The sequence below is a fragment of the Dermacentor albipictus genome, chromosome 3, assembly GCF_038994185.2.
Source record: "Dermacentor albipictus isolate Rhodes 1998 colony chromosome 3, USDA_Dalb.pri_finalv2, whole genome shotgun sequence".
Classification (NCBI taxonomy): domain Eukaryota; kingdom Metazoa; phylum Arthropoda; class Arachnida; order Ixodida; family Ixodidae; genus Dermacentor; species Dermacentor albipictus.
The window spans coordinates 109,637,750-109,664,501 of NC_091823.1; the positions used below are offsets into that span (position 1 = coordinate 109,637,750).

General features: G+C 49.0%; 1 protein-coding gene across 2 annotated transcripts in view; it reads left to right on the forward strand.

Annotated features, from left to right (window-relative positions):
* The window catches only part of LOC135908458 (CD151 antigen-like), a 138,361-nt gene that overhangs the window by 68,137 nt on the left and 43,472 nt on the right, over positions 1-26,752 (forward strand). Inside the window, exon 2 of one of the 2 annotated variants that reach the window (XM_065440225.2) lies at positions 23,135-23,289. In XM_065440225.2, the coding sequence (XP_065296297.1) occupies positions 23,200-23,289 (90 nt within the window). In that variant the 5' untranslated portion in view covers positions 23,135-23,199. Of the gene's footprint in view, positions 1-22,716; positions 23,290-26,752 lie in introns of those variants that run through there. The other variant, XM_065440224.2, reaches the window with a different exon arrangement.

A 26,752-nucleotide genomic window follows, 5' to 3' on the forward strand; every position in this document is an offset into this window, starting at 1 on the left:
CGGAGAGAATTGTGTAGGGGCTATGAGGTGATTTCTGGTTGGGTGGGGGAATGTATTAACTTGTAGAGCTCGGAGGCAGCCCAAGAGCATAAAACCGTTTCCCGGAGTAGAGCCTTTCAAATTAATGTTTTACGCTGTTACTCTGTATAATTTGGTTGCAACCTAAGAATTCAGTGCAAGATACACCGCTGTCAAACTTTGTAGGCAAATTTTTGTGTGGGTACGCCAGCCAATAGATAGTTTGCACAGACGCCATCGCGGCCGCCATCTTTAGGTGCTATATAGCAAGTCGTGAAGCAGTGTAATCAAGAAGCATGACAGCATGACGCAACGATGTGTTAAGCTTGTGTCAAACGACAAAGCGATAACAGTGATAAACCGGTGAAAAACAGTCACCGTCAATAAACAAAACAATGTGCGCGTGTTAATACAATGAACTGATGTCATAATGGCCCCCCAGCTTTTGGTACTATAGCGCAGTGAGAGCTGCGCCCATGACGTCACATGAAGACTATCTATAACGTTCGCTTGTTGTCACGACGCCGCGGCGGTTACGAACTCCTTTCAATATACTGCCTCGAACCTCTTCCAATACAGTGTCTCGGCCGCTCATTCATTCGCCTCACCTAATAATGCCGAGCGCATACACTTAGCTGAACAGCCGAGGTTTCTGTTGTCCGAATACCTCAGTTGCGCTGCGGCCTCACGCCATGTGACAGTTCAATGCTGCGGCGAACTATTAGTGCCACCTTCCCACAATACACTTCATGTGCGCATGCTAGCGTGCGCACCTAACTCAAAGGTGGTGGGCGTGGCGCAGCTAAGACGCGCGAGTTGAGCAAAAGCGTCAACCGCGCGTGAGGAGCCGTTCCGAGCATCAGATATCCCCACGCACATGTGTGCGTACGAGCAGGGGGCTGCTACGTTGCTGTATACGCCTATACACGCGTATCGGAGAGGCCTCGCCTCTTCGGCTATATACGGCTGGATCGTCTTGGCCCTGCTCGTTCATCTTCGGCAGCTCGAAGCCATCGACCGGGAGGGGCCTGCGTAGTTTTTGCAGGAAGCGGGCTTGTACACAAAGCTTGTTCCGAGGCTGCGAAATCACTTCCCACACCGTACGGTGGCGAGAGATTAATATCGCCGAGCGCGCCGTTGCATTAGGAGCGGTCATCAGCACCTTCGGGCAGGCACGGCCGATCCCCCTTTTTCTTCCTCGGTTGATATTGCGTCTGTTTGCTTTATTGTTATCGTCCGCTTTGTGTGCGCAGGCCGGAAGACGCAACGGACAAATATTATCACAGGTGAACGCGGAGGCAATTACGATAGCAGAATCCATGCAGTCCAGAGGGGACGATGGAAAGAGAAATAAAAGGAGAGAATGCAAAACTGCTTTTCTCCCATTCAGAAGCGAGAACACCCCATGCCGACTTTGCCTTCTGCTTTAGAAGGTTCTCCACAGCCAATGGCGAAACTCTGAAAGTGCTGCATCTACACATCCATTTATGCGCACGCGCAATGGCCGCCATGCAATTCCATTTGCGCCGAGACCGAGAGGCGTCGTTAATTAATGCTGCGATGCTGGCGCGCCCGCGAAGGAGTGCATACATTACTACGTCACTCGTTTTTGCCCTCTTGTGCGCTTATCGGGTCGGTGACCATTTATTATAGCAGCAACTCACAGGTTTCAAAATCAGCTGCGAGGGCTGTTATGGACTATTTACACAGCACCGGCCTAGACTCGAAACTTTAGGGAGACCACTGTGCTACGTGGTTAATGTATTTACGCCATCACTTCTTCTTTTCCTCGTCATCTCTCACCATTCCTTGTTGTTCCCTTTCCTCCTATGCCCCTGCAAGGAGCATAGCAGGTCAGAACATACTAGCTCGGACCGATCTCGCTGCCTTTTGTATAATAAATTCTCTAATTTTATTACAGGTTTCCAGGTATAAAAAAGATAACCTACTTTGACTGCTTAAAAGGTTTCCTCAAAGAAGGAAAATTTGTTTGAGTTTGCTCTGAAGGGTCGAATTTCATTTTTTTTCCATGCCATACCGACATAGGGCTGTATAGAAACGTATTTGCGTATCAACTTCGTTGTTCTTTTTTTTTTAACGCATGTGCCGTGCTTTCCCGTACAATCATGTCATCTAGGGAGCGCATTCACAACAAATGCCGGTGCGTCTACTGACACCTGTCAACAATGACGAACGTTTCTCACGGAAAAACCGATCCACAGAGTATAGATGATGGCTATTTAAGTTATTCCAGAAAGCATATCGACGGCCCTTTGGTGAATGATTGCCGCGTGATGTTATACTATATATGGCAATGTTCGGTGTTCCAATTTGTCTTTCCTGTGCGCACGGACTGTAGAACTTCGTGTGCCAAGCAGTGCCAGCCTTCACCGAGTTGCGCCCACTTCCGCGTATGGAGAGCACGGCACCAGAAGAACACGGGGATAAGAGTGGGTACGGCGGGCCAGATTAGGGAAGCGCGCGCACACGCGGTTGAAATATCGCGCGCACACAGCGTTTCCCGCCGCGCCGAACCACTTCAGCGTGGGGCGCCGGAGAGGGACGCGGCTTTCCGTGTGTGTGCACAGACATCAAAGTGAGCTCGCCAATTATGAGCAGCGTTTTACGGTTCCAAACAACGAACAAGCGATATCGCGGACGAGCCCATGCCACGCGGAAGGGTTACTAAACGCGTATAGAAAAAAAAAAATATCTGCGAATTATTACCGTTATTTTGTTTTTGCTCATATCTTACGTTCTACTCTCGTCTCCGTACGGTCTACACTACCGGCACCAGGAGAGCAAACCCATAAGTTTCGGGCCAGTAGCGAGCTCACATCAAATGACCACCTGTCCCAATGAGTAAGGCGAGCCACTCAGCTTGAATACCGGCTTTTAGCGCTCGTATACAGACCGCTATAATGGATGCACTTAGCCGGACGTGCACTCTTTGAATACGCACACACCCTGAAACGGTATACCGGTGCGAGGAACCAATTGGCGGCCTTGAACTACGTAGTCAAAGAAGCTGGCGTGTAGCGCATGCGTGTATGGCCGCCGCAACCACCTGCACCATAAACCACACAGAAAGCTTCGCTCTCGCGTCCCGAAAAGCGAAAGAAGCGCCCCACTATGTGCGCGTTACGACGCAACGACCTCCATGTCTGTATGTATACATCTATGTATAACGTAGGTAGCACGTATGTAGCATATACCTACGGGCAGATGATGGTGGGCGTTGTCCGGTACGCAAGCCTTCCGTGCCATCGTTCTTTCTGTGTTTTCTCTTTAAATACCGTAGGCTACGCGAGCGCCGTTCCCTGCACGGTCAGAGGCGCACCTCTTCCACGTGGGCAGCTCTGATGGATCGCTTCGCTGCGGGTCACCGATGGAGTAATTCGGTAGCATCGGCCGCTGACCTGGCATGCGCAGGGTTGCAGGAATATGTCAAGCGCCTTCTTCTTCTCCTCTGTCACTGTCGCGAGCACTAAAGAAAAACGACATGTGCGCCCGTATATAAAACACGAGGACGTCACTTTCCTTTTCCTATATTACGGGCTTCGATCGCTCATCCCTAAGCTTCATCTTCGATATGTCGTAAGCGTCCGGCATTTTTGTGGATAAGTAACTCGCTATAGCTTAAACAAACCGAAACCTGCAACTCTTGGAATGCTATACATATTCTTTATTAAGTGACTGGACGGTTTTACAAAGCATTGGTGCAATTCTTTAACCTTTCCCAATTTTTTTTGACAAATATTGAGGACTAACCTGAATAAAATATTTTTCGATCATGCCCTAGAATACGGCTTCCTCTTTTAAAATAAACAGATGTTCTTCAACTTGGTTCAACAATTTACTAGGATCGTACTAGGAAGAGCTTCGTTGATGAAAACGTTTTATTTGTATCAAACGAGTGCGACCTCCCGTCTCGGTGGCGACCATGTGATGATGAAGGGGGAGAGGAAAGTGAACTTCGACAGGGCAAGTTAACATATATCGCGGACAAAGACGTCTCCCAGAGGCGCTTTAGGATAGAGTCCAGGATTTTCTTCGATCATGTGCTATGGCGGACACCTTGGGGCCTCGTCAATTGCTGGAAATCTTGCATGACGGAGGGCTACGAGGGTAGCTTGTTTATAATCTTAATTATTTCAAGGGCTTTTCGTGCCAAACCCACGACATCATTAAGGGGCACGCCGTGGTGGGGAACTCCGGATTCATTTTGACTGCCCGTGTGTTTTTTTTTTTTTTTTTTTAACGTTCACCTAAGCCTAAGTACAATACCGAGCTCTATTTCGCATTTCCTGCCAAATAGAATGCGCGCTTCGAACCTGGACTTCCACGCACCAGTGACCGCGGAAATGCCATATATCGGTGAACTGAGTATCAACTCATGGCCACCCGTTCAGCTACGTGGCCTTAATTTTGGATTCCAGATGCTGGCGGGCCGCAGCTTTGCCGAGTCCGTTCTGTACCGAGGGGAGCAGGCACAGCCGCGAAACCGAGCACCAAGTAACCAAACGGAGCGTTTCAGGTTGCAAAAGGAACACTCGGCGTATCACAAGGTACCTCGAGCGGAACGAATGTTGCATATTACGTGGCGTGGCGGCTAATAGACTCGTATACGTTATACGCGACCCGGGGACCTTCGGCGCGCATGCGCTTTGGCCACGCGGTTACGGTCCGGTGCCTGCGCGCGTCGGGAGCGCGTGACGGCCACGGCGTACACACACACACCGCTGGGCTTTCTCACAGCGCGCCGCCAAAGCTGGCGGCGACGCAGGCGAGGTGCCGCTGCTCGTCTGGGCGAAAGCGTCCCGCAGCGTACGGAGGGGGTTTAACAAAAGGAAAGGTGAAGGAGGAAGCATGCGGCCTATACCTTCGCATGTGCGAGCACGGTCTTTCTGACTGGTCGGCCACTGTGCAGGCCGGAGCCCTTCGCACGCAAGGACGGCACTGAATGGTCTTCCCGCGCGGCTCGTCGGTGCGGCGCTAACGAAGTCGGCCTACTGAAGTCGGCTAGTCGTTGGACCTACTGGACATAACGAAATCGAAAGAAAGAAACAAGGGCGAGCGAGTTGATGGGCCAGACAGTTTCGCTTCTCGAAAGACGCGCGTCGGTGCACGCATTGTTTTTGCGTGAGCGCTGGGCATGTTGCAGTGGCGCGACGAGCGACGCTATGTGTCGTCACGCGTGTCTGTACAACAGAAGAACACGGCGAGACAGAACGCGGTGGTGGTAGCTGCCAGTGGGCCGAGCGAGTGTAGCGAGGATTGTGGCCTCGCCGCTTGTATACGTCGCCGCGCGCGACGTGTAAGCACGCAGTGCGCCCTTTGTAAACTGTGGTACTCGTTTTTTTATTGTTATTATTTCATTTCACAGCGGAAGGAGGAAGAAAGTGAATTACTGCTCATCGCTCTGTAACTGCCTAGTTTTGGCTGCTGACACCTCCACCGCGGTCAGCAATGGGGCGCTCGGATATAGGATTACGTGACAGGGAGAAAGAATAACAGAGTAAATAAAAGGAAAATTATGTACATTTTTTTTTACGAGCATCGACTATATGAGTATCTGTAATAGTTTTCTTCTTACTATCGCAATGACCGCGGTACGCCGTGACGCATACGACTTGCGTGGGGAAGTGACTCATAGGGTCGATCCAACGTAGGGCCAGAAGGTGCTTGGAAGGTGGAGGTCAGAAAAACATAAAGAGCACTTCATAAAGACAAGCATTTGTTTGTTTGTTTGTTTGCTTGCTTGCTTATTTGTTTGTTTGTTTGTTTGTTTGTTTGTTTGTTTGTTTGTTTGTTTGTTTGTTTGTTTGTTTGTTTGTTTGTTTGTTTGTTTGTCGAAACGTTGGCACCGGACTTGGACGTCCCCTTCCCTCGCTCTCTATTGGTTCCGTATTTTCAACATCGGCCGCGCGATTTTTCTTCGCCGATGTACACGACCATCCGTCTGCAGCGCGCCTCGTATGACTGGGTACGTTGGCACCAAACGCAATGGCGTCGTCACGCGCCCACTTCGATAAGGTAGTTTCACGTTGCCTCCTCGCGACTTGAGGACGCGCGATCTCAAGGCCGCTAGCTCGCAGAAACAAACAAGGCGATCTTATTTCCGAGGGAACGCCGAGACTGCGCTGAGGCCGAGGGAAAGCCCTCCTCTTAGAGACAATTAGCTAGACGACGCTGATATGACCGCAACAACAGCCGAGAAAGCTGTTACGCGCGCGCGTTGTCGACGTTGTACGAGATAAACCTCGCGCGGACTCACTTCCTTGTGCGTCATGTACGCTGCACCTTTATTGCGGTTCACTGACCTTTCCTGTACAAGCTGTGGCCGAGAGTGAAGTCGTGAGCACGCCACCCCTGATGTCCGTGGCAACCGCAATACTGAAACTGCGGCCCTGACGGAACCTAAAGGAATGGTCCGCAAGACGCTGAACCCTGATGATGATGATGATGACGATGATGATGATGATGATCAGTAGCAGCTACAGCAGCAGAAGCATTTTAATTTTTTGAGCAGCACTGCCATGACGAAGGCCTCTGAGGGGCCTTTAATTACCCTGTCCTGCGTCGGCTATACTCAAATTTCAAATTCAAATGTACTGCACGTGACAGAAATAATAGAGTTGTGCATACACAGAAAGGGATACCAATTAAGGATTAATCAGCGTGGGTGGGAACTCACATACAGGTAAAGTGAGTAAAATGGAGAGTATATAACAAAGCAAACGTAAGAGAAGTTACAATGAAAAAAAAAATGAAAGTGCGCATGTAACTGCATCAAAAACACAACAGTTTAATAAGGCAACACATGGAAATGTTCGCAGGTAGAAATGATTAATTATGGTTACAGTTTTTTTCTCCTAAACATTCGAAAGGCAGTTACAGATTTCATATACGTGTTTAATCTATTACAAAATTATGTTAAAGAAAAAAGCAAAGTGAATGTGCCATAATTAGTACAGATACTAAAAAAGAGCAAGTTATGATGGTTGGCGAAGCGAGTAGAATTAAAATTAGAAAGCATGTTGTGAGGAAATGTCTAAACTGAGAAAATCTTAAAGAACGTAATTCGCATATTATAAAAATAAAGACTGGACGAAGGCAATGTATTAGGATCAACAAAAAATGTGGAAACATGGTGGCAGCCGTGGATCTAAATTAACGATGCGAACGGCTTGTTTCTGTAGTTTAATCAGTGGGCAGAGGTTAACAGGGTGCGATGACACCGCATTGTGATACAGTAGTCTATATGTTTGTGTATAAAGGCGTAATATAACGGTCTCAATATTATGGAGGTGGAAGTACAATCTGGCTATAAGGAGGGTACGTATGCCAAAAGATATCCTATAATGCAGACTAATTAACAAATGTGTCTGTGAAATCTAAGATGAGTGTCAGCAATGACTCCAAGAAAGGTGGCATTATCTGATAAAGTAATGGGCTGGTAGTTTATGTAAATAAGGGGAGACGCAGTTTTCCTGTTTGGCGAACGAAAAAGCGTGAAAAATAATTTAGAATGTTCAGTCGATAGCCGGTTTGCAGAGCACAAGCGCACAAGGGAATTCAACTCTGCTTGTAAATTAGAAATCGAGATCGAGAACAGGGCTGAGAGAAAATATAGAGGTGAACGTCTTAGAAAATACACTTTGAGCGCGAATGGCAATAAGGCAAATCATTGATGTAGGCTAAAATCAAAAGGAGCCCTAAAATACACCCTTGGGGAACTGCTTTAATAACAAATGTTTAGAAAAGCGATCAACAACAAGTTACCGTCTATTGGACGACAGTGTTTTTAGCGTTGATAGCATAGCGAAACAATGAAGCTTGCGGTAACACGCGAGCTTCAAAATATTACTACTACTACTACTACTACTACTACTACTACTACTACTACTACTACTACTACTACTACTACTACTACTACTACTAATAATAATAATAATAATAATAATAATAATAATAATAATAATAATAATAATAATAATAATAATAATAATAATGTATAAATAAACAAAGAAGAAAAAGGTGCTGTTATTGTGCCTAATATAATGAAAAGCCTTAGAGAAATCTGTGTACAGAATCAATTTATAAATACTCCATCCGATATGCTCAAATTTGCTAATTTTATCACACCACCTCTTTGTCGTCCTCGACATTTCCCCTCCTTTGGCACCCATTCTGTAACTCTGTAATGGACCACCGCTTATCTGCTCCACGCATTACGCCCAACTCCGTTTCTCTCTCTCAATTTCAAATAACACGTTGGCTATCAGAGGATATTGGAGAGTGCACAAGTACAAAACCGCAATGCCTGGACCTTGTTACTACGCATGTCCTCTTTTGTCTTGCATATTTGCGTCTGTCTCAAGACTGGGTCAAATGAGCTCGCCGCTCTCAGGGGAACAGTGGACAAACATTGACTTCCTTGCCATACAACCCCACTCCCCGCCGCCTTACGCTCAGGCCTTGTTTAACGCAAGGCTCACCGCGGTACGGCCTAAGTTTGTGTGCTCCCTCAAGCTTTCTCCATGCCCTAAGAACAAAGCAGGCTTGGTTTCTGGCCAAATATTTGCCGTTATAGAGGACAACTAGCCGTATGGATATAGGCAAGGCTCAAGAAGTGCTTCCTATTTTACCAACGTGTTTGTAGAAGCTCTTTATTGCGACCATCTTTGCCGATCTCAACGTGCCTATACACGACAAAGACCCACGGTGTGGCCGGAACACACGCAGAGCGAAAGTTGTTATTATTATTTTTATTTTATGTTTTGTTTTTAGACGAAGCACGCACGTAAACTACGGATAGTTTTGCGTTGAGGCGCCATCGTGGCCGCCATCTACGGGTAATACAGCACGTCGAGAAGCTGCGTAAACGAGAAACATGACAGCACGATAAGCGCGTCTTGAGCAGAGTGACAAATCGATAAAATCGATGACAGTGATAATCCGGTGAAAGACGGTTACCGTTCAATATATATAAATAAATAAATAAATAAATAAATAAATAAATATATATATATATATATATATATATATATATATATATATATATATATAGAGAGAGAGAGAGAGAGAGAGAGAGAGAGAGAGAGCTGGTGCTCTGCAACCTTGGCGAAATGCGAAGGTTGTGGGATCGTTCCCCACCTGCGGGAATTTGTTTTTTCATCCACTTTTCTTTCCATTAATTCATTAATTTATCGTTTCTTTATTTCATTTATTAAGCACAAGTAATTTCCCCTATGTTGTCCTTGGTGTCAGTGTTTGTTGGCTTATGATATGACTAATAAAAATCGGGCCCCTCGGTTAATCCCCTTTCTTCTCGTTTTCATATATATATATATATATATATATATATATATATATATATATATATATATATATATATATATATATATATATATATATATATATATATATATATATGACCGGGGTTCTTGGAGAAATATGGGAGGCGCCTCTGCCCTGCAGTGGGCGTAACCAGGCTGATGATATATATATATATATATATATATATATATATATATATATATATATATATATATATATATATATATATATATATATATATATATATATACATATATATGGAGAGAGAGAGAGAGAGATGCGCGTGATAGTACGGTACACTGCTGAGATTGTGGCCGGCATGTTTGGGTATACTATAGCACGGCATAGGAAGCTGGCGCCTGTCCAGGGCAGGGTGCACCATGACGGACGACATCGTCGCGTAATGGAAGTGGCGAGGGCAATTCAACTTCACCCACCGTCTACAATCACCGCCGAAAGTGAAATGTTAAGCATGCGCAAGTGAGTCAGCCTCAAGCGCGCATCATCGCCTGTAGCATGGGAGCTCGCTCCAAATATAAGGGCATTCCTGAACGAGCGCCAGCTTAAGAGGGTGACGTCCTTCGATAACTGGGTCCGGCCACACTGTAAAAGAACTTATTATGCGCCCAAAAGTGAATAAGGGTGTAAATTATTTTACAGTGCCACAGGCTAAGGAGGTACTCACTGTATTGATCATCGCATGTGAAGCCTCCGTATACGTGAGCCATACTTAGCCCGATTGTTCTTCACCTCTTCCCCGAAGAGGACTCGAGCAACCCATAAAATAAAATGTTCTGTTTAAGAAAATATTTATGAATACACAGATGATGAACATCACTAAGCACATCGGTGTCTTACTGCGCAACCACTAATGTTATGAGCTGGTCGTGTGCGCGTAATGTACGCATGGTGTGCGCACGGTGCATGCAATGGTGCAATTATATGCACAGTGGTGGCTCGTGGAATACGATGCCCTTCGATAGAAAATATCATGCATAGGTCACTAGCGTGAACTTAAAGGAATTGAGACTTACAGCTTTCGGCACTGATCACCATTCGTAACCTCTTTTTTTTTTTACACATATGCACGTTACCGTAATCACATGTTACATAAATGCTTCAGCCAAACGAGCCATGTGATGAATATTTTAATATATTGAAAGTCGTACGGTGAATGAGCTTTAAGCAAGTGATGTTATGAATCCGGTCGACGCAGCTTTATCTGCATGTGCAATAGGGCATTTTTCTTAAATGTGTGTTTTTTTTAGAAGCTTTCGCATTCGGCTCTCATAGGAATCGAACCCGCAACCTGACGTTAAGCGTCGCAGTTCCATAGCAAATAGCGCATCTAAATAACTATGTAACAAGCACTGTCGGTATACGCCGCTCAGAACAAAAAGCGCGCTTCTTAGCCCGCAAAAGGGGCATGCGTCGCTTGCAAGATATAGGGGCCCCTCTGAGCCATGTGACGTCAGAGCTGAAATTCGATTCAGGACGTTCGCACAGCAGCGGTCTCCGTTTTTCCACGGTTGCCTGCCGGAGCAGCGAAAGCGTGCAACTTCGGCACCGCCTGCATGTGTCACAAGCGCAACACCGGATCCTCCACCGTACACGTATAGCGTACATCCAGTTTCCAGCGGCCAACTTGCTCTGTTTAACCTTTAAACCGCCGACTGTGTGTGGCTTCCCGTAGGCTCTCCGTTGCAGTAACTATATACACTCTGCAAGCAGCACGAAATGGAAATTGAAAAGAGCGAAGTATAGGCCTAAAGAAGAGAGAGACGGCCGCGTCCGATCCCATCGATCGCAAAGACGGCGACGGCTATTCATCGCCGACTTGACGACGCTGTCTCGGCACTGCTTGGACTGGTGCCAATAACGCCTTTCTTTCCTTCTTCTCTTCCTTACTCTTTTTTTTTTTTCAGCGGCGCCGATTCGCTTTATAAGTAAGGCACCACGCCAAAAAAGGGAAGCCGGGGGTGGGACGGGGGAGACGGGGGTCCGCACTCGGGCGCACTCTGGTCGCCGGCTTTCTTATTATTCAGTCTCGCCGAACTAGATGATCACGAGGCAAGACGAGAGAAGCAGTCTTTGTCGTGCCGTAGATTGAGCCGTCTATAGCCTCCCACATTGAGCCCAAGGGCGGGGAGGTCGCCGGAGCATCGGTCGCTGCTCGACAGCGACGATGCTCCCTTATATACGATGTGGGAGACACGTCTTCTTCTTCCTTTTTCTGCTTGATGCCTGAGGAAAGGAGATCAACTGAGGGCGCCTCCAGCTTTGCTGCTGTTTTGGAAACAAAAGCGAGGTAGTTGAATCGGTATAATGTTCAGATCTCGAACGAGTCACTGTTCTGAAGAAGAGGAGAATAAGAGAAAGAAGGCGAGAGCTGCAGGGCGATAGTCTGAATTGTTGTATGAATCTTCTCCTTTTCTTTTAGATCTAACTGACCACTCATTCGGTCGGATTTCTCAAATACGCCCTATTCTGTTCCTTCCTATTCTGCTTTTGCTACCGTTTTGTGTCATTTCTGCGTTTATGAATATTCATTTATGTCTCCCAGCCACCCAAATACCCTAACAGGATTTCCATACGCAATTTACTTTCTTAGTATTCCCCATCCCTCTTTCTATCCCCTTACAACCTTCCCCACGTGCCGGGTAGCCAACCGGAGCTACATCTTGTTGACTTTCCTGAATTTCCTTACTACTCTCTCTCTCTTTGACCTATCCCACTTTGTGGATGCTACTGTGTTTGAATCTTGTCATCATCGTCGCCAGCAGTGTAGAGTTGCCTATACTGATGCTCGCCTATTTCAACGCAATATACGTGTATGCTTTTACCGGCTGTGTTCTACCTCATCGTAGGTATCGACACTTTCAAATACTTCCTGAGCAGATGTCGAGCGGGTGCATGAAAGATGCATAAAAGATGTCCTCTCCGCGTGAAATCACTATTAACAGAAAAAAAAAAATATGCTGCTGCTATTCAAGGCCGCTGTGTTCATAGAACCCCTGAAAGACCCCGGAAATTAAGAAAAAAGTGGTAAATTCTCGCGGTTTCAGCACTCACCTCGGACTTCACGGGCGGCTCCTGGGGCGCGGACGCGATGGCTGTGGCGAATTTTAATATATTTTTCTTATCACTTTGTATGCCCCTAAGGCTTCTGTGGGCAGGGGTGTTTACCTTACGAGAACGCCTTTTCGCGGAGCCAAATCGATGGTGGGAGTTCGCGCTTAAACAGCAAGACACATCATCCCGTCAGCTGCTAAGCCATTGGGGGAATGTTCTCATTCACGTCATATATGCTGTGTGAAAGAAAGTAGGTTAATAATTCACGGCTCTGGATTACTGAAGAAGCTATAGAGTTTCAACGTCAGCGGAAGCTTATTGATAAGCAATAGAAAGGACACGACGAAAGACGGGTGGAAACGCCACCTTTGCGTTTGAACACCAGCTCAATGTGACTTCATGAAATTTGAAAAAGCCTGCTGTTCCTAGGTTAATACGTTGTTTATCAACAAAAACGCATCACAAAGGCGCAACAAAGACGCATCAACTAAGACATTGCATGCAAAAAAGAAAAGCGAGCAAGGACTCCACTCGACTAATTCCATAACCGTTTTCCTGCACACACGTACACAGAGAAAAAAAGAAGAAAAGAAGCGGCAAACGATATACGCGGAAATGCTACGAAATTCATGACGCCTCATTGACGTCATGGGCGCGGTAATATAGAAGTGAAATACAAAACTTGGATCGGCATCAATTTATTTTTTTTTACTCAGTTATTGATGAGCTTTTCTTCGACTGTAAAACTCCACCTCTTGTAAAGAGCTGTTGGAGACAGAGAGTAAAAAAAAGAAACTGGAAAGAAGACGGCTTTTGAAAAAGAGGCGTCTACCGAGGCAGCTAACGTTGTTGCTCGTTCGCCGAGGTCACGGTGACTTCGACGTTCGAGCCTTGCGCCACATCCAGCCATCGCGAAGGAAGTGACGACAGACTTTAAAAGCGGCGAAGCAGGATGTCCGTCCGCGCATCGAGCACACAGCGAACACCACGGACAAATCTGCAGGTTCGCTTCAACGCCGGCGACTCTCGCACCGACCAAGCGCTCCCCCCTCCCTGGAAAACTTAAATAAATAAGGAAAGTTAAACGACGAGAATATGGCAGCTTTCACCGCGTATACACGGCGAGCCGGCATAGCCGGCCGCGTTGCGTCAGAATCTTTTTTTTCCGGGGAGGAAAGCGGCGGCGGCAACGCGATTCTGAGGAGACGCGCGTATTACTCAAGGCGCGACCGACCAACGGACCGACCGTTGGGCAATTCAAGGCCACGCAGGCGCGCCGTAGTGTTTATGTGGCGCTGCCGAGGCGAGCCGGGAGATGTGCAGCGCCTGCATCCCGGAAGCCTTATACGTCGGCGAGCAAGTGATCCGCGCGGCGTCCGGTGTCGACGCGGCGACGTGCGCACATTTTCCGTCTCCCCCTTGACGCCGGAGGTCCCGTATGCGTAAATGCGTCATTCCGCACGTCGTCGCTGCAATCCACGGCGGCAATTTGATAAATGAACTTGCTGCCGCTCGCGGCAGAAGACGGAGCGAAAATTGGGAGGGAAGTTGGATCGTGGTGCGTGTAGTAAGAGCCAACTTTCTGGTAATGCACACAGAAGAGAGAATGTTCCCGCAAACAAAGACACATTGCTCCGTTAGGTTTTATTTCACGTGCTAGCTTATAAAACGTTGTTCCCGGCAATCTGCTTGAGTTATTTACAAACGAAATAAACCTTCAGCCCCGTAAGTAAAGATCTTGTTCCTCCGGCTTTAAGCTATCACTGACGACCGCTGAGAGAAAAGCAAGATATATATGAACTGGATAAATTATTCATTGGTCACTTCAATAATCGAAAGACCAAGAGTAGACAGATTACTGTTATTAAGAATATAAAAAAATTCACATGATTGAGAAGTACAAAGTAAGCTAGTTCTCAAACAGTGTAAGGTAAATTGAACAGAATATAGAAAGTGCTTAAATTGGACGATACGTAGGAGAAAAAAAAATATACATAGGACACTAGAAAGGCTGTGAATTGACGTGGGACTGAGCCCCACTGTCCGTCCTACGTCATCAAAAAGGATAAAAAGAGATAATGTCAGCTGGAAAGACGAAGTTGTACTGAGACTAACCAGGGTGCTTGAAAAACGTACGGTAAATAAGGAAGAAGACACACAGGTAGGTTGGTTTGTTAAAGGAAACACACATTAGCAAAGCGTGAGCGGATTTCCTCTCTGTGGCGAGTCTGAAAATGTGCAGGTTTGCTGCACACGACACACGCAAGGTGACAGTGAAGCACTTCGCTGTATGTAGTACCTGCATAGTGCATCGACAGCACTCTTCCGCAGGCATCGGCAACTGCAGCACTCGCAAGATGTGAGCCAGCTGTCGGTACGTTCTCTTTAACAATGGACCTACCCGTACACACAAAAAGTAAGGACAGACACAAAGCGCCGCGCCTATTTTTGTCTATATAGGCCCGTTGTGTTTGCTCAAGCGCACTTTAAGTGCACTTTCGAGTGCACTCAAGTGCGCTTTAATTACCCCACTAATAACCAAATCCATCTCCCCACAAACAGCTGTTCGGTGCAGGCAAGCCGTCACTATAAATCGCATATTAGCGCACGTACCATCACAGTTTCGTATGCTACACAGACCGCTGGACGAACGCGATGGAGGCACCAAAACTCAGGCGCTCGCATCAGAGTCGTCCAGAGTTCGTTGCGCACTCTCTGCGCGTGGCTTTTATAAGCGCGGCGCCAATCGGCCGCGTACACACACACCACTTTCCTGGTCGCCAGAAAGCCCTCAAGTTTCCGTCCACCCGTATACCGCGGAAGCCAGAAGCGTCGACCTGTCCTTTTTCAAGAGTCGCGCTGTCGTTCCAAGCCCGGTCGTCGACTTTCGGGCGCCAGGGCCCGACGAGATGCCGCTAAGCCCCACCGGAGGGGCCCCCGGCTCTCTCTCCTTGATGGCTCTGTGCAGAGACCGCTGCTCGGTGCCCGTTTTCTTCGCTGGTTCCCTCGAAATAGCACGAACGAGCACTTGAACCCGCGGTCGCGCGTGCGCGGTGTCCCGGTCCTTTTCTTACCGATTACGGTGCAAGAATAACTGCATCCGCGAGCCGCTGCTGCTCCTGCGTTGTCGAGCATGACACGGCTTGGGTGTGGCGGTGAACTCGAGGTCGCGCGTTCGATCCCTGTAGCACTGCGGAGGTGTATATTACAGTACGCAGGTGATGCGTGGCTGCGCGCTGCGCAGGAGCATACTATAGCGCCATTTAAAGGCATGTACAACTATATAAGCGCGTTGTTACAGTGCCTGAAACGGCGCACATCATTCCACGCCTTCGGCACCTCATCCATGCACTGCTCCCTGCGAGGTTATTAACCTCATCTTTAGTCCTGGATTAAACACTACAAGCGGTCACAGATCGTGGAAGGACGACATAACATCATGCGCGGTTGATTGAATATGAATTAATCCAAGTGACTGGTGGTGTAAGCCTAAATACTTCGGGTTCGACGTCGCGACGTGCGCGGGCGTATACAACAGCGCGCGGTCCCTGGAACCTGCAGCGAAGCCAGGTTAAAGACCCTTTCAAAGGTGACCCGCGCGCGCCCTCTCTGCCTTCCAGTCGCGCATTGGCACCGCGTATTTATGCCGACCGCCACGAATGAACTCGCCGCGACTACCGAATGCAATTTAGAAGTGAATACTTACTATACCCACTCTGCAATATGGCTGCGCGTTCTCGCAGCACGAAGTCACCGGAGAAGGGCGCTGTTCTCAGCGTGAACCCCGTTTCGACACCATTGCTCACGCGAGCAGTGCGCTACAAGAGCTATAGGAGACACGGCGGAAACGCGGAGCAAAAGGGTCGCCGCCGCTCATCGACGGGAGACCACCCATGCGGTCAAGCGCGATGGCACACGGGCCAAGCGTGAGCTTGTGTATGAAAAAAGGCGACACGACGGTATGCATGCGTCGAACTGCGCGAGAATCGCTCGTGCACGCTCGCGCGATCGAGAAGATGCGATCGAGAAGACGCGAGCAATTGCCATATACTGCGGCGGGGTATCGCCCGGAATGCACTTTACGTACCGCACACGACGCGCCCAAGTCTCGTAAACTTGCGTTTCACGAGTCATATAGTTCCGTGCAGCAGAGTCGCACCTGCAGCGGTGGCAGCGTGCGGAAAGAGTTTTGCGCGCCATTAGTGATCGTTCCCTGCGAGTACCTGCATGGTTTCTGCGACCCGGAAGTGCAAGGAATTTAACATATAGGGGCGAAAAAGGGCAGCAAAATATACTGCACGCAGAGCGCTAGCAAGCAAAAATACCTTACGGGATAATGCAGAAGTGAAGTTGGAAGACTTGAGAGCGACGTTTGAAGACTTGACATTACTATCATATGTGTAGTCCTGCTTTCCCACATTTACAAACAAGGTACAGCCTTTGTCAAAATTAAGGAAGCCACTGCGCGTTCATTTAGTGCGGGTGACTTTGGGACATCCAGTGAGCCTACAGTTGATTATTACCGTAGCTCGAAATATGTGGATGCGTAGGCGAACTCTGTTCTTCACGCCGCAAAGCTCACCAGGAGGTCCACATACGTTGCGCAATGCAGTCAGTAACGCTTGTGCTCCTGATGGCTTCCTGTGTTGCGCGCGGCCTTTTCGAGCTGCTATACGCGAAAGCACACGCCTCCTGCTCCGGTTTCTCGAATTTCGCAGGGACAGTGCTGTGGGGCAGTTGTGGAACGGCGTGTCGTTTGTTTGTTTGCGGCGAATCTTTTGTTCATCTGTTAACTAGTTAGCACGAATTGAGCGACGAAAAATGGCCGACAGAAGCACCGCAAGGTTGAAGCCTCATGTAACCTCAGCACTATAGAAACGTTTCGCTACGTCCACTTCCAGTTGCTCAGTCAATCACAGCGCGATGTAAAACGGTATCGGCGAAAGTTGCTGTTGGTTGGATGCTGTAGTCGGCGTCCTAAACGTTTGCAGATGCCGTAGAGAGGAAACAATAGAGAGAGAGAGAGAGGGAGAGAAGAATAAAACAGCTCATTAATTTCGACTATGGCTCTTTCCGGTGTGCCTCAAACTACATACGCACACTGATTCTTTTTCTGGTTCATAATCCGCAACTGTGGGAAGGTGTCGATACTGTGGCCGAGGATTTGAGCCCGCCATCTTGCCTCGCTCAGCAACAGAGCGCCGCAGCCTCCGAGCCACCTATGTAAGCAAGTGAAGCAGGACCGTTCTTGTAACACACGACCCTCAGTTTCGCACCCGCGACAGTCTGTGTGTATCTTTCGCGTGGCCCGCACACACTCGAACGCGTGTGGGCGCACGTGCCCGCTCCGTGTGTACGTTGGACGGCGCCATACTGCACGGAACTCTCGGAGATCTGATGGCGGCGAGTGCGTGTGGAGTGGACACATGCACTTGCTATATGGGCGCGCGCATTCCATCCGCGTGTGTGCGCTGCACCGGCCGCGCCGCCTCGATTAACACCCCGCGGGGGGTCCCGGCGCCACTTCATCCGTCTCCTCGAAGCTCTCGGTCCTCTTCGAGAAAGATGACCTCCTCCTCCCTCTCCGCCGCTTGGGCGCCATGCCGGCATCCTTCGGGGCACCGCCGGCTTCGTTTCGTCTGATTATGTGACCCTCTTTTTTTTTTTTCTTGCGAGGAGTTCTCTCGTACAGGCTGAGTTCCCGTGTATACATACATACGCACGGGGTGGCGATCATGGGGCACCTTGCTGAGAGGGAAGCAGCAGCTGCTATTACTGCTACCGGCGACAAAGTCGCGAGGAGGACTGAAAAGAGCAACAACATCAAAGAAAAGTAGAAAGAGGCTAGGCATGGAAACGAACGTACGCGAAAGAAAGGTAAAAAAAAAAAAAGTGGCGTCGAAGTACTAGAAGCAGCAGCGCGTTTAAACGCCATTCGAAGAAAAGGAGTGAAAGACCAGAAGAGACGCGGGTGCGCCGCATCTTCTCGGAATTCCGGCGCAAAGTTGGTTGCCCGGACTCTCTCTGCCCGCGCCAGAGGCACTCCAGTTGTTTCGACGAACGCAAACGAAAACGAACGAGTAGTGGAACGTATGCGGGCATCATACGTAATGCGTGAGGCAGGTAAAGGCCGATCCACACGACGGACCAAATTGCTCTTTTGGACCGCGGTCCGCGCATCACGTGATAGGACGTCACCAGTTCCTGCGTACCGCCGTTGGCCCGCGCAAGACCGCGGCCCTCGCGGTCCAACAAATCGCCGAGGCTTTTCCCGCTTTCGTTTTGGCGGCGGACCGCATGCAAACCGCAGCGATTTTGGCTTAGCCAACGAATGTTGTCCGACAACAGAGTGTCGTCAGCCAAATCCAATCTAGTTTTCGGCTCAGCAAAAGCCAGTCAAGCCAGTAGTTTCATCTTTCATATCCGCCGTTCCGCCTACACGTGCGTGCAGCAGACATATTTTTTAAACACCGTGTCCTCTTGGAGTGACGAGGATGTTTTTTCATTTTGTATACCTCGTTGAGCAGTTCCCGGCTTTGTGGGGCTCGAGCCGGAATGATAACAATGATAACACTCTGGCCGAGAGTGTAGCTGGTTGGTCTGCTCTGCTGTCTGCTATGCGGTCCGCCGTGTGGATGTGCTCTGCGCCGGACCGGACCGCGCCGGGCCGTGACGTCGCATCACGTGACCGAGCGGCCCGCGGACTTGGTCCGTCGTGTGGATCGGCCTTAACCGGTGCTCTAGCTGTTGCGCGAGCGGAATGGATGCTAGGTGAAGGGGAAACACATTTCTGGGGCCGGCATTAGATGGAGCGGGAGAGATATCGCAGATAATTTGCACTGGTTGGGTAGCGGTTGACGTAGAACATGGGTTTAGTTGGACATGGGCGTTAGGTTTATTATACAGACCGGTTAATTGGGCTCGTAATGACGATGATAGCGAAGCGAACGTGGAAACAGGATTCTTTGTCGATGAGGCCTTAATCAGTGTCTGCGGACACTCGTGCTAAAACAGGAGGATCGAATCAGGCTGCGTGAGTTCACAACGTGGGAACTCGACACGTTTCGGCATGCTGATTCGCGTAATGGGCATTCGATAACTGCACAAATATCTATTTCTGCGTGTCTTCATATTAACTCGGGGTACGTGACAGCGAAAAAGTGTAGAAAACACTATAGCAGAAGGAGGGAAAGAAAGATTCGAACTCTTTGTCGGGACCTGGGGGCACAATGTAAAGCAACGCGTAAGTGATAACAACGAGTACGGCCGACACGGTCGCTGAATCGAATCCCACTGAGCAAGACTGTCTGCTATTAATTGCATACGCCATCGTGTATTCCGGAGCAGCCGGTGGTGGCGCCCACACGGATTCGAGCGTGTACATACAATCTGATGCGACAGGACTGCCGGGCTACCGAATTGGCGACATTGATGGCGAAGTTTCCGATGCAACATAAATCGCGTCTTGAGCGAGAGTGCATAACGGGATAAGGTTGGACAGTTCTCGCGAAGCGATCACCGGGAGATCGTATCGGAAGATCACCGGGAGTTTCGACGCATGGCCGCTGCAGTATTTCCTTTCTTGATTATAGCGAACTACAGGTTACGGTTGGTTGCCAGTTGCGCGGTCGCAAATCACTCAAGCAACATGTCTGTTCCAAAGCCGGCCCCGACCGCTCCCTCCCTCCCAACTCTCTCTCTCTCACACACACACACACACACAACCCTGTGCTCCGTTACCTTCATTAAAATCGTCCGCATAACTGAGGCAACGGTTAGATCTTTCTTTTTATGCGAAGCATATTACGAGAGCTCAACCCAGCTCCTCAGGCGCGGCGGTGTCGCCATGAAACCACGTGACACCGTGACGTCACGACAGAGGAGAAGTGGCTTTGGCTCAACTCTTGCAAGACGGGCTGGGTGGGAATCGAACCAGGGTCTCCGGAGTGTGGGACGGAGACGCTACCACTGAGCCACGAGTACGATGCTTCAAAGCGGTACAAAAGCGCCTCTAGTGAATGCGGTGTTGCCTTAGAAACGAGCTGTTTCTAAGGCGTGCGTCTCTTGCTCAGGCGCACATTTCGTTGCCGCGCCGAACGCTGCTTTGCTCGACGCTCACCGCGTCCAATGCGGGGCGCGTAGTCGCTGCCCTGTAGCCCATTGTCTTACACCCCTTGGCGGGTCGACGGGAACGCTGTCGCGTTCCACTCTTGAAGGCGAAGCAGTAATGCACGAGTTGTTTCTTCGTCTAGCCGAACCAAATATAGCCAAGCAACAGCAGTTCACCAGGCTAAACAGTGGTTCAACAACTAAAATAAAGGCTAGTATGCTTCGCATCCTGGGCTTAACCTTACCTAAGCCACAGCCATTTTTTTTTTCTCGGAGACGATTATCGCGTAGCTACATGTAGTGAAAGATGAGCATCTCCATCGCCAAAAATTTAGAACAGCGCCGCAATACGCGCAGGGCTTAGCATAAAAGCACGAGGGCACCACAAACGCAGCGCTGACCTCCAGTCGTCTACCACTATACGGGTACGAGGAGACAAATAAGAGGCAAAACTAAAAAATAAAAAGAAAAGCAGATGCAACGCGCATAAAAACCATTGAGCGAGCAACAGAGATAAGCCGGATGGAGATCTTTCGAAGATGCAGTTGAAACTGAGCCTGTACTGCGCGCGCGTGCTCGCCCAAATGATCGCTCTTAATTATCGCCGCTAAGGCGAAAACTTGTTTTCCTGTAGCAGAGCGACCACCCATCCTGACGCGAGACGAGGAAAAAGAAAAGAACGCGCTTTTTCGTAACGTCTAGGCCCTCCTCTCCCAATCTGTCGTTGCGAAATTTAGAGCACGACACGTGCAGTATAGTAGCCTATACTGCGGCGCCTGAAAGCTATGCGTGCGATAAACGTTCGTCAAACGCTCTGGATACGTGACCCACATTGCATGCCGCTCCCTCCACGGACTTCATTTATTGGGCTGGACGCATTCTGAGACTTGATTGATCCCGTAATACCCAACATGCATATGCTGCGCTAAGAATTCGACACTTCAAAAATCCTTTTTTAGAATGGAAACCTTATAACGCATGGCCAATAGTAATATTCTTGATAAGCTGTAAAGAAAGAAAGAAAGAAAGAAAGAAAGAAAGAAAGAAAGAAAGAAAGAAAGAAAGAAAGAAAGAAAGAAAGAAAGAAAGAAAGCTGAGGGATAAAGGTGCACAAAGTAGTCAAGCTACCCCCGAAAATGGTCGACGAATAATTCGGGCCTAGCTATATACCGGGTGTTTCAGCGAATACTTCCAAAAATTTTTTTAAACGTTGCCTGTGGAAGATAGCACAATTCTGCTTCATGAGCTGGACTACTCGAAGCGGTGGACACTACTGGCAAAAATAATTAAAATGAATAACCGACTAATTAAAAATAATTCACTAAATAACCTTTGAAATAGTTACCTTATGGCCCATATTGCAATTTACAAATTCTAGCCGTGGAGATCGCAATTAAGGCGGATCCGCTTGGAACGAATTCTCAGGATGACACTATAGTTTCGAGGTATTTATTCCCTAACTTTGCGGAGAACTGCATTTGCGTTCCAGTTAATTTCGTGCTTGAATGCATAAAACGTTTTGTTGAGAAAGTAACTGGAACGCCAATGCATTTCTCCGCGGCTTCAATTTGTGACTTGCAATATGGGCCATAAAGTAATATTAGTTAAAAAGCTAATTAGTGAGTTTTTGTTAGCCCAGTATGGATTTGAATTTTTTGTGCTAGGAGTGTCCGCCGCTTCGAGTAGACCGCCTCATGAACTATAATTGTGCTGTCTGTCACGGGCAACATTTAAGAATTTTTCGAAAGTGTTCGCTGAAACATCCTGTATATGCCGCAGTATGCAAAATAACAAAGGAACGTAAGCTTCAGCGTGCAATAAAGTGAACAAAGAAAAAAAAATTGCACGCAATTCAATGGCGCAGTGCTCGGTGTTATCGGACACGCGTTCATCCACCTTTATTTCTCTCGGCACCGTTCCCAACTCTATTCCCGATTATTCGCACCACTGCCGAGAACGCCGCCGCAAGCGTAATACGATTATTACTGCGTCCGCTGCCGCTGGAACGGAACGCTCGAGCCGCATCGATGACTCGGCAGTCGTGCCAACGTATACAGCCAGCTCGTCCCGGTTCCACCAAAAGAAGAAGAAAATAAATAAAGATAAACAACTGCGGCAGCTCGGGACAGAGACGCTCTCCGGCGGGCCGCGGGCTCTCCCGTCAAGCGCCCGAGACGCAGCTTAGCGCTAACAGCGGCGGCCTCGTGACGGCCGCGTCAACGCCGCAAAGTGTGTTCTGCTGGCCGTATCTGTATCGCGCCAGAGAGCGACGTGCGGCCGCAGCATTAGCAGCAGCAGCAGAAGCATCTCGTCCGTCGTCTGCAGTCCGTCTGCCGGCGATCGCCAGCCAAGGCTAATTCCCGAGAGAGCGCGCGTATATAGTGCACTCCGGAGAGGGAGAGAGAGAGGAAGGGGCGGCGTGGCCGCTGCCTTCCTTTGCCGTCGCCTCCCTGCTTCTTCGCGGCAGGAATGGCTTCGCCGGCGGCCGGGAACGTGTTTGGCGGCGGCGGCCGTGGTCGTAGCGCCGCTGACAGGTCGGACCGCTTCACTAACGGCACGCCGCACGGCCTTTCCCGTGCGTCTGCTTCTTCAGGATACCACCACAACCGCCAGGGGCGACCGATTGGAGCAGCGGCAGAAGGAGGAGGAGGTGCGGCCATGACCTACCGCAGGGGAGCCAAGGACGATGGCTGCTGCAGCGTCGGATTCCTCAAGTGCCTGCTGCACGTGTTCAACTTCATCTTCCTGGTGAGTGGGACGCGCTGTGCACGCTTTGGGCGACGCGTGGGAAGCGTCATGGGAAGCGTGCGCGTGCGCGCATGCGTACGCACTGCGCGCGCCATTGCAAAGTAAACACGTGCATCTCCGAACCGTTCGCTCAGTCGCACGATGCGCCGGAAAGATACGGCTGCTCGAAATGTTGGAAACCTGTGATGGAATTTTGTTTGATGTACAATGCAAAAAAAAAAAAGGGGGGGAGGCGTTAAGGCGGCCAGACTCGGACACAAGTGGACAACACGAACCACTTCTCATGTGTCCGTGTCTGCACGGTTTACCCTCTCCCTCCCTTCCTTCTTTTTTTTCCATTATGAATCCTTACCAATTAGCTCAGCTTTCTGTCGTTCTTTGTTTGATGTGTTGTTTGCACTAGTGGTGTGCAACAAAATTGTATGGTTCCTACACATGTGGTTTTCGCGCTTCAGGGTGCAGGTTGACCCATCATTGCATTGCTACTCGGAATTGTCTTGTACAGTCCCTGACGTTCCGCCCATGACAGTGTATCCATTACGCCACTCGATGGCAAAGCCTGTGCCCTTTATCAGGCAGCATGGAAAGTGTAACGCGTCGACCGACATTACCGGCATCGCCACAGTATTGAGCTCTCCGAATAATAATTAAGCAGAAGCTATAAAGGAAAACCTGTGGCACACCTCTTGAGTGGCGAGAGTGTGTGAAATAGTCGCACCACATCGTAATCAATAACAACGTGGTCAATGACGTTGAATGGACGTGGCTACATATGTCTAGTTTGCCAAATCGGCACAAGCTTGTCTCCTGTCTCTGTAGTGGTCCGCACGTAGTAACGTTCAGAATATTGAGGCCGTCTATTGATTGATTGATTGATTGATTGATTGATTGATTGATTGATTGATTGATTGACAGTAATTTAACGTCACAACGAAACACTGTGGGGCTCTGAGGACTTCGTAGCAGAGGGCTCTGGATTAATTTTGACTGATGAAGCAAATTAGGGCCCAGGATCAGACCTCTCAAATCCTGGCAGTCCAGAGGGCTCGCGAGAGGGCCGTCAGGTTTCACCTGATGGTCCCCGAGTGGGCCTAGCCAGGTGACGTGGAGTTTGCTTACGTCCATAGTGGACCAAATAAAGTTGTTTCACTCACTCACTGCCTGGGGTTCTTTAACGTGCACCTTTCATCGAAGTACAAGAGCGTTTTTTGCATTCCGCTCCCGCAAAAATGCGGCCGCCGTGGCCAGGAATCGAGCCCGCAACCTCTCAGCAGCAGAACGCCATATCCACTGAAGGACACTGTCAAGATCGTATAGTTAGGAATGTTATACGGTCTGGAACACAGTATACTGTGTTCAGACCGTGTAACATTGGTATAGCGTATACATAGGCTATACCACGTTTGGCGATAACTATATATAATCATTCGCGTACGGTCGGGTATATTGCCGACAAGAAGCTTTTGGCTATTATTCTGAATTTATTTTCCACTGCCTAGCGTATGCAGCGGAGGACCTTTCCCTGCATTCTTTGGCGACGCAGATTATAATTCTCGGGCTTTAGATCACATAAGACTTGTTCCGCACCTAAGCTGCTGACTTCGTAAAACGACAGGAGAAAGAAAGGAAAAAAAGAGAGTAAGCAACTAACAAGCGCTAGCTGCGTTGCACATTTATAGAGAATGGCCGACGAAAATTCCTTGCGTGTCCCGCTGGTCGCGACTTCCGGACGCTGCGTCGATCGTTCACGCATGCCGATCGCCTCGCCTGAGCGCTCTGGCGATTCGGCTGTCGCCACTCGGGAAACGCGTTGAAGCGTCGTGCGCAGCTGAAACTTTGCTCCGGATTCAATCTGCGGGTTGAGGGTTCGTCTACCAACACAGGTGTGTCGAGGACCGCTTCACCCGGCCCTTGTCGTTGAGTGATCATTCGACGTCACAGCAACACCGCCGGAAGGTGCACAGTGCCAGCTGCTGCAACGGTGTTCACACTCCTGATACGGAAAGCGCTGTCTCACAGTAAACACGAGTCTGACAACGCCGATCGGCGCTCCTTGATGGTGTACTACAGTATCTGTCGTAGCTGGCGTCGTGGTCTTGTACCTCGCTCGTGGGTGTCCGCGAACACCGTGTGACTCTCTCGAGTAGTCGGTCCTCGTCACCCGGCCCCTCTACGTGAACTAACATTGCCTGTGTGCGGGGCCGGATGACAAGAACTCTTGCGGAAGCCACTTGGCGATTTGAACTACGGATGAGATCTTATACATAGTCGCTGCATGCATATTCATGTAAATAGTGTCTGTATATGTTTCCATCATCTCTTGCTGTTCTTTTACTTCTCTACCGTCGTCCTCCCAGTGCCCACCGCGGTTCAGGTGTCGGTAAATTGCGCTAGATGGTCACAGTGCGGTTAGCGATAATTCTCTTCCTTAATTTTTCCCCGTCGTGTTCGATTGTTGGCTTTGGTGTTGCGCTGCTAAGCACGAGGTCGCGGGATCAAATCCTGGCCACGGCGACCGCATTTCAGTGGGGCCGGGCGAAATGCAAAAACAACCGTATGATTACATTTAGGTGCACGTTAAGGAACCTCAGGTGGTCAAAATTAATCCGGAGTCCCCCACTACGGTGTGCCTCATAATCATATCGTGGTTCTGGCACGTAAGACCCCATAATTTAATTGATATATTTCTATTCATTAATTTATTGTACTTATTATTTTAATAGACAACCAATTACTTCCGCTACTCCGCGATTATTTATGGCAAGTTCATGAGCCTTTGATTAAATTTTCGTTCTTAAACCTTCGGCCACTAACTGAAATGTAACGTGTTTAAATTTTCACCTCAGTCACCTGCTTCCTCACTTTACCTCCCTTACAACGTCCAACCACTGAGTTGCACCGGCGTTAAAACAGCCTCAATAGCTCCTGGCGCACATATCCTTCGCCTTCATACATCTACGTATAATTGTTCTTGTCACACGCATAACGTCGTAATTGAACCTCACGTTCATGCTTGCTAACCGTTGGCATGCCCTGATCTCTAACCTGACACGTGTAGTGATTAAGCGAAGCGTGTTACAAAGCACAATACCGTGGATTGGCGCGACGTGCATTGAGGCGCCAGCCGTGAGAATGTGAAATGCTAGTGCGAGCACTGCCACTCGAGTCATGCAGTGCGAAATGTGGTTCCCGCAGCTGCAATGGGTTCAAGGTGAGCCATATCAGCTTACCCGCAGTTACGCAGTGCCTCATGTAAGCGCCGCAAAGTGACCTTGGCTTCCGCCACCCGACGCAGCATGTAAAAGCTGTCTCTGTCATCAGGGGCAACCGGAGAGAGACAGACGCCTGGGAGATCGCGAGACGGCTCTGAAAGTGATGCGTTTGGAAATGCAATCTAATGAAGCAAGCTGGCCGACGACTGCTTCGACGAAAAGGAGAAAAAGGAAGGCGAAAAAAAAGAAGG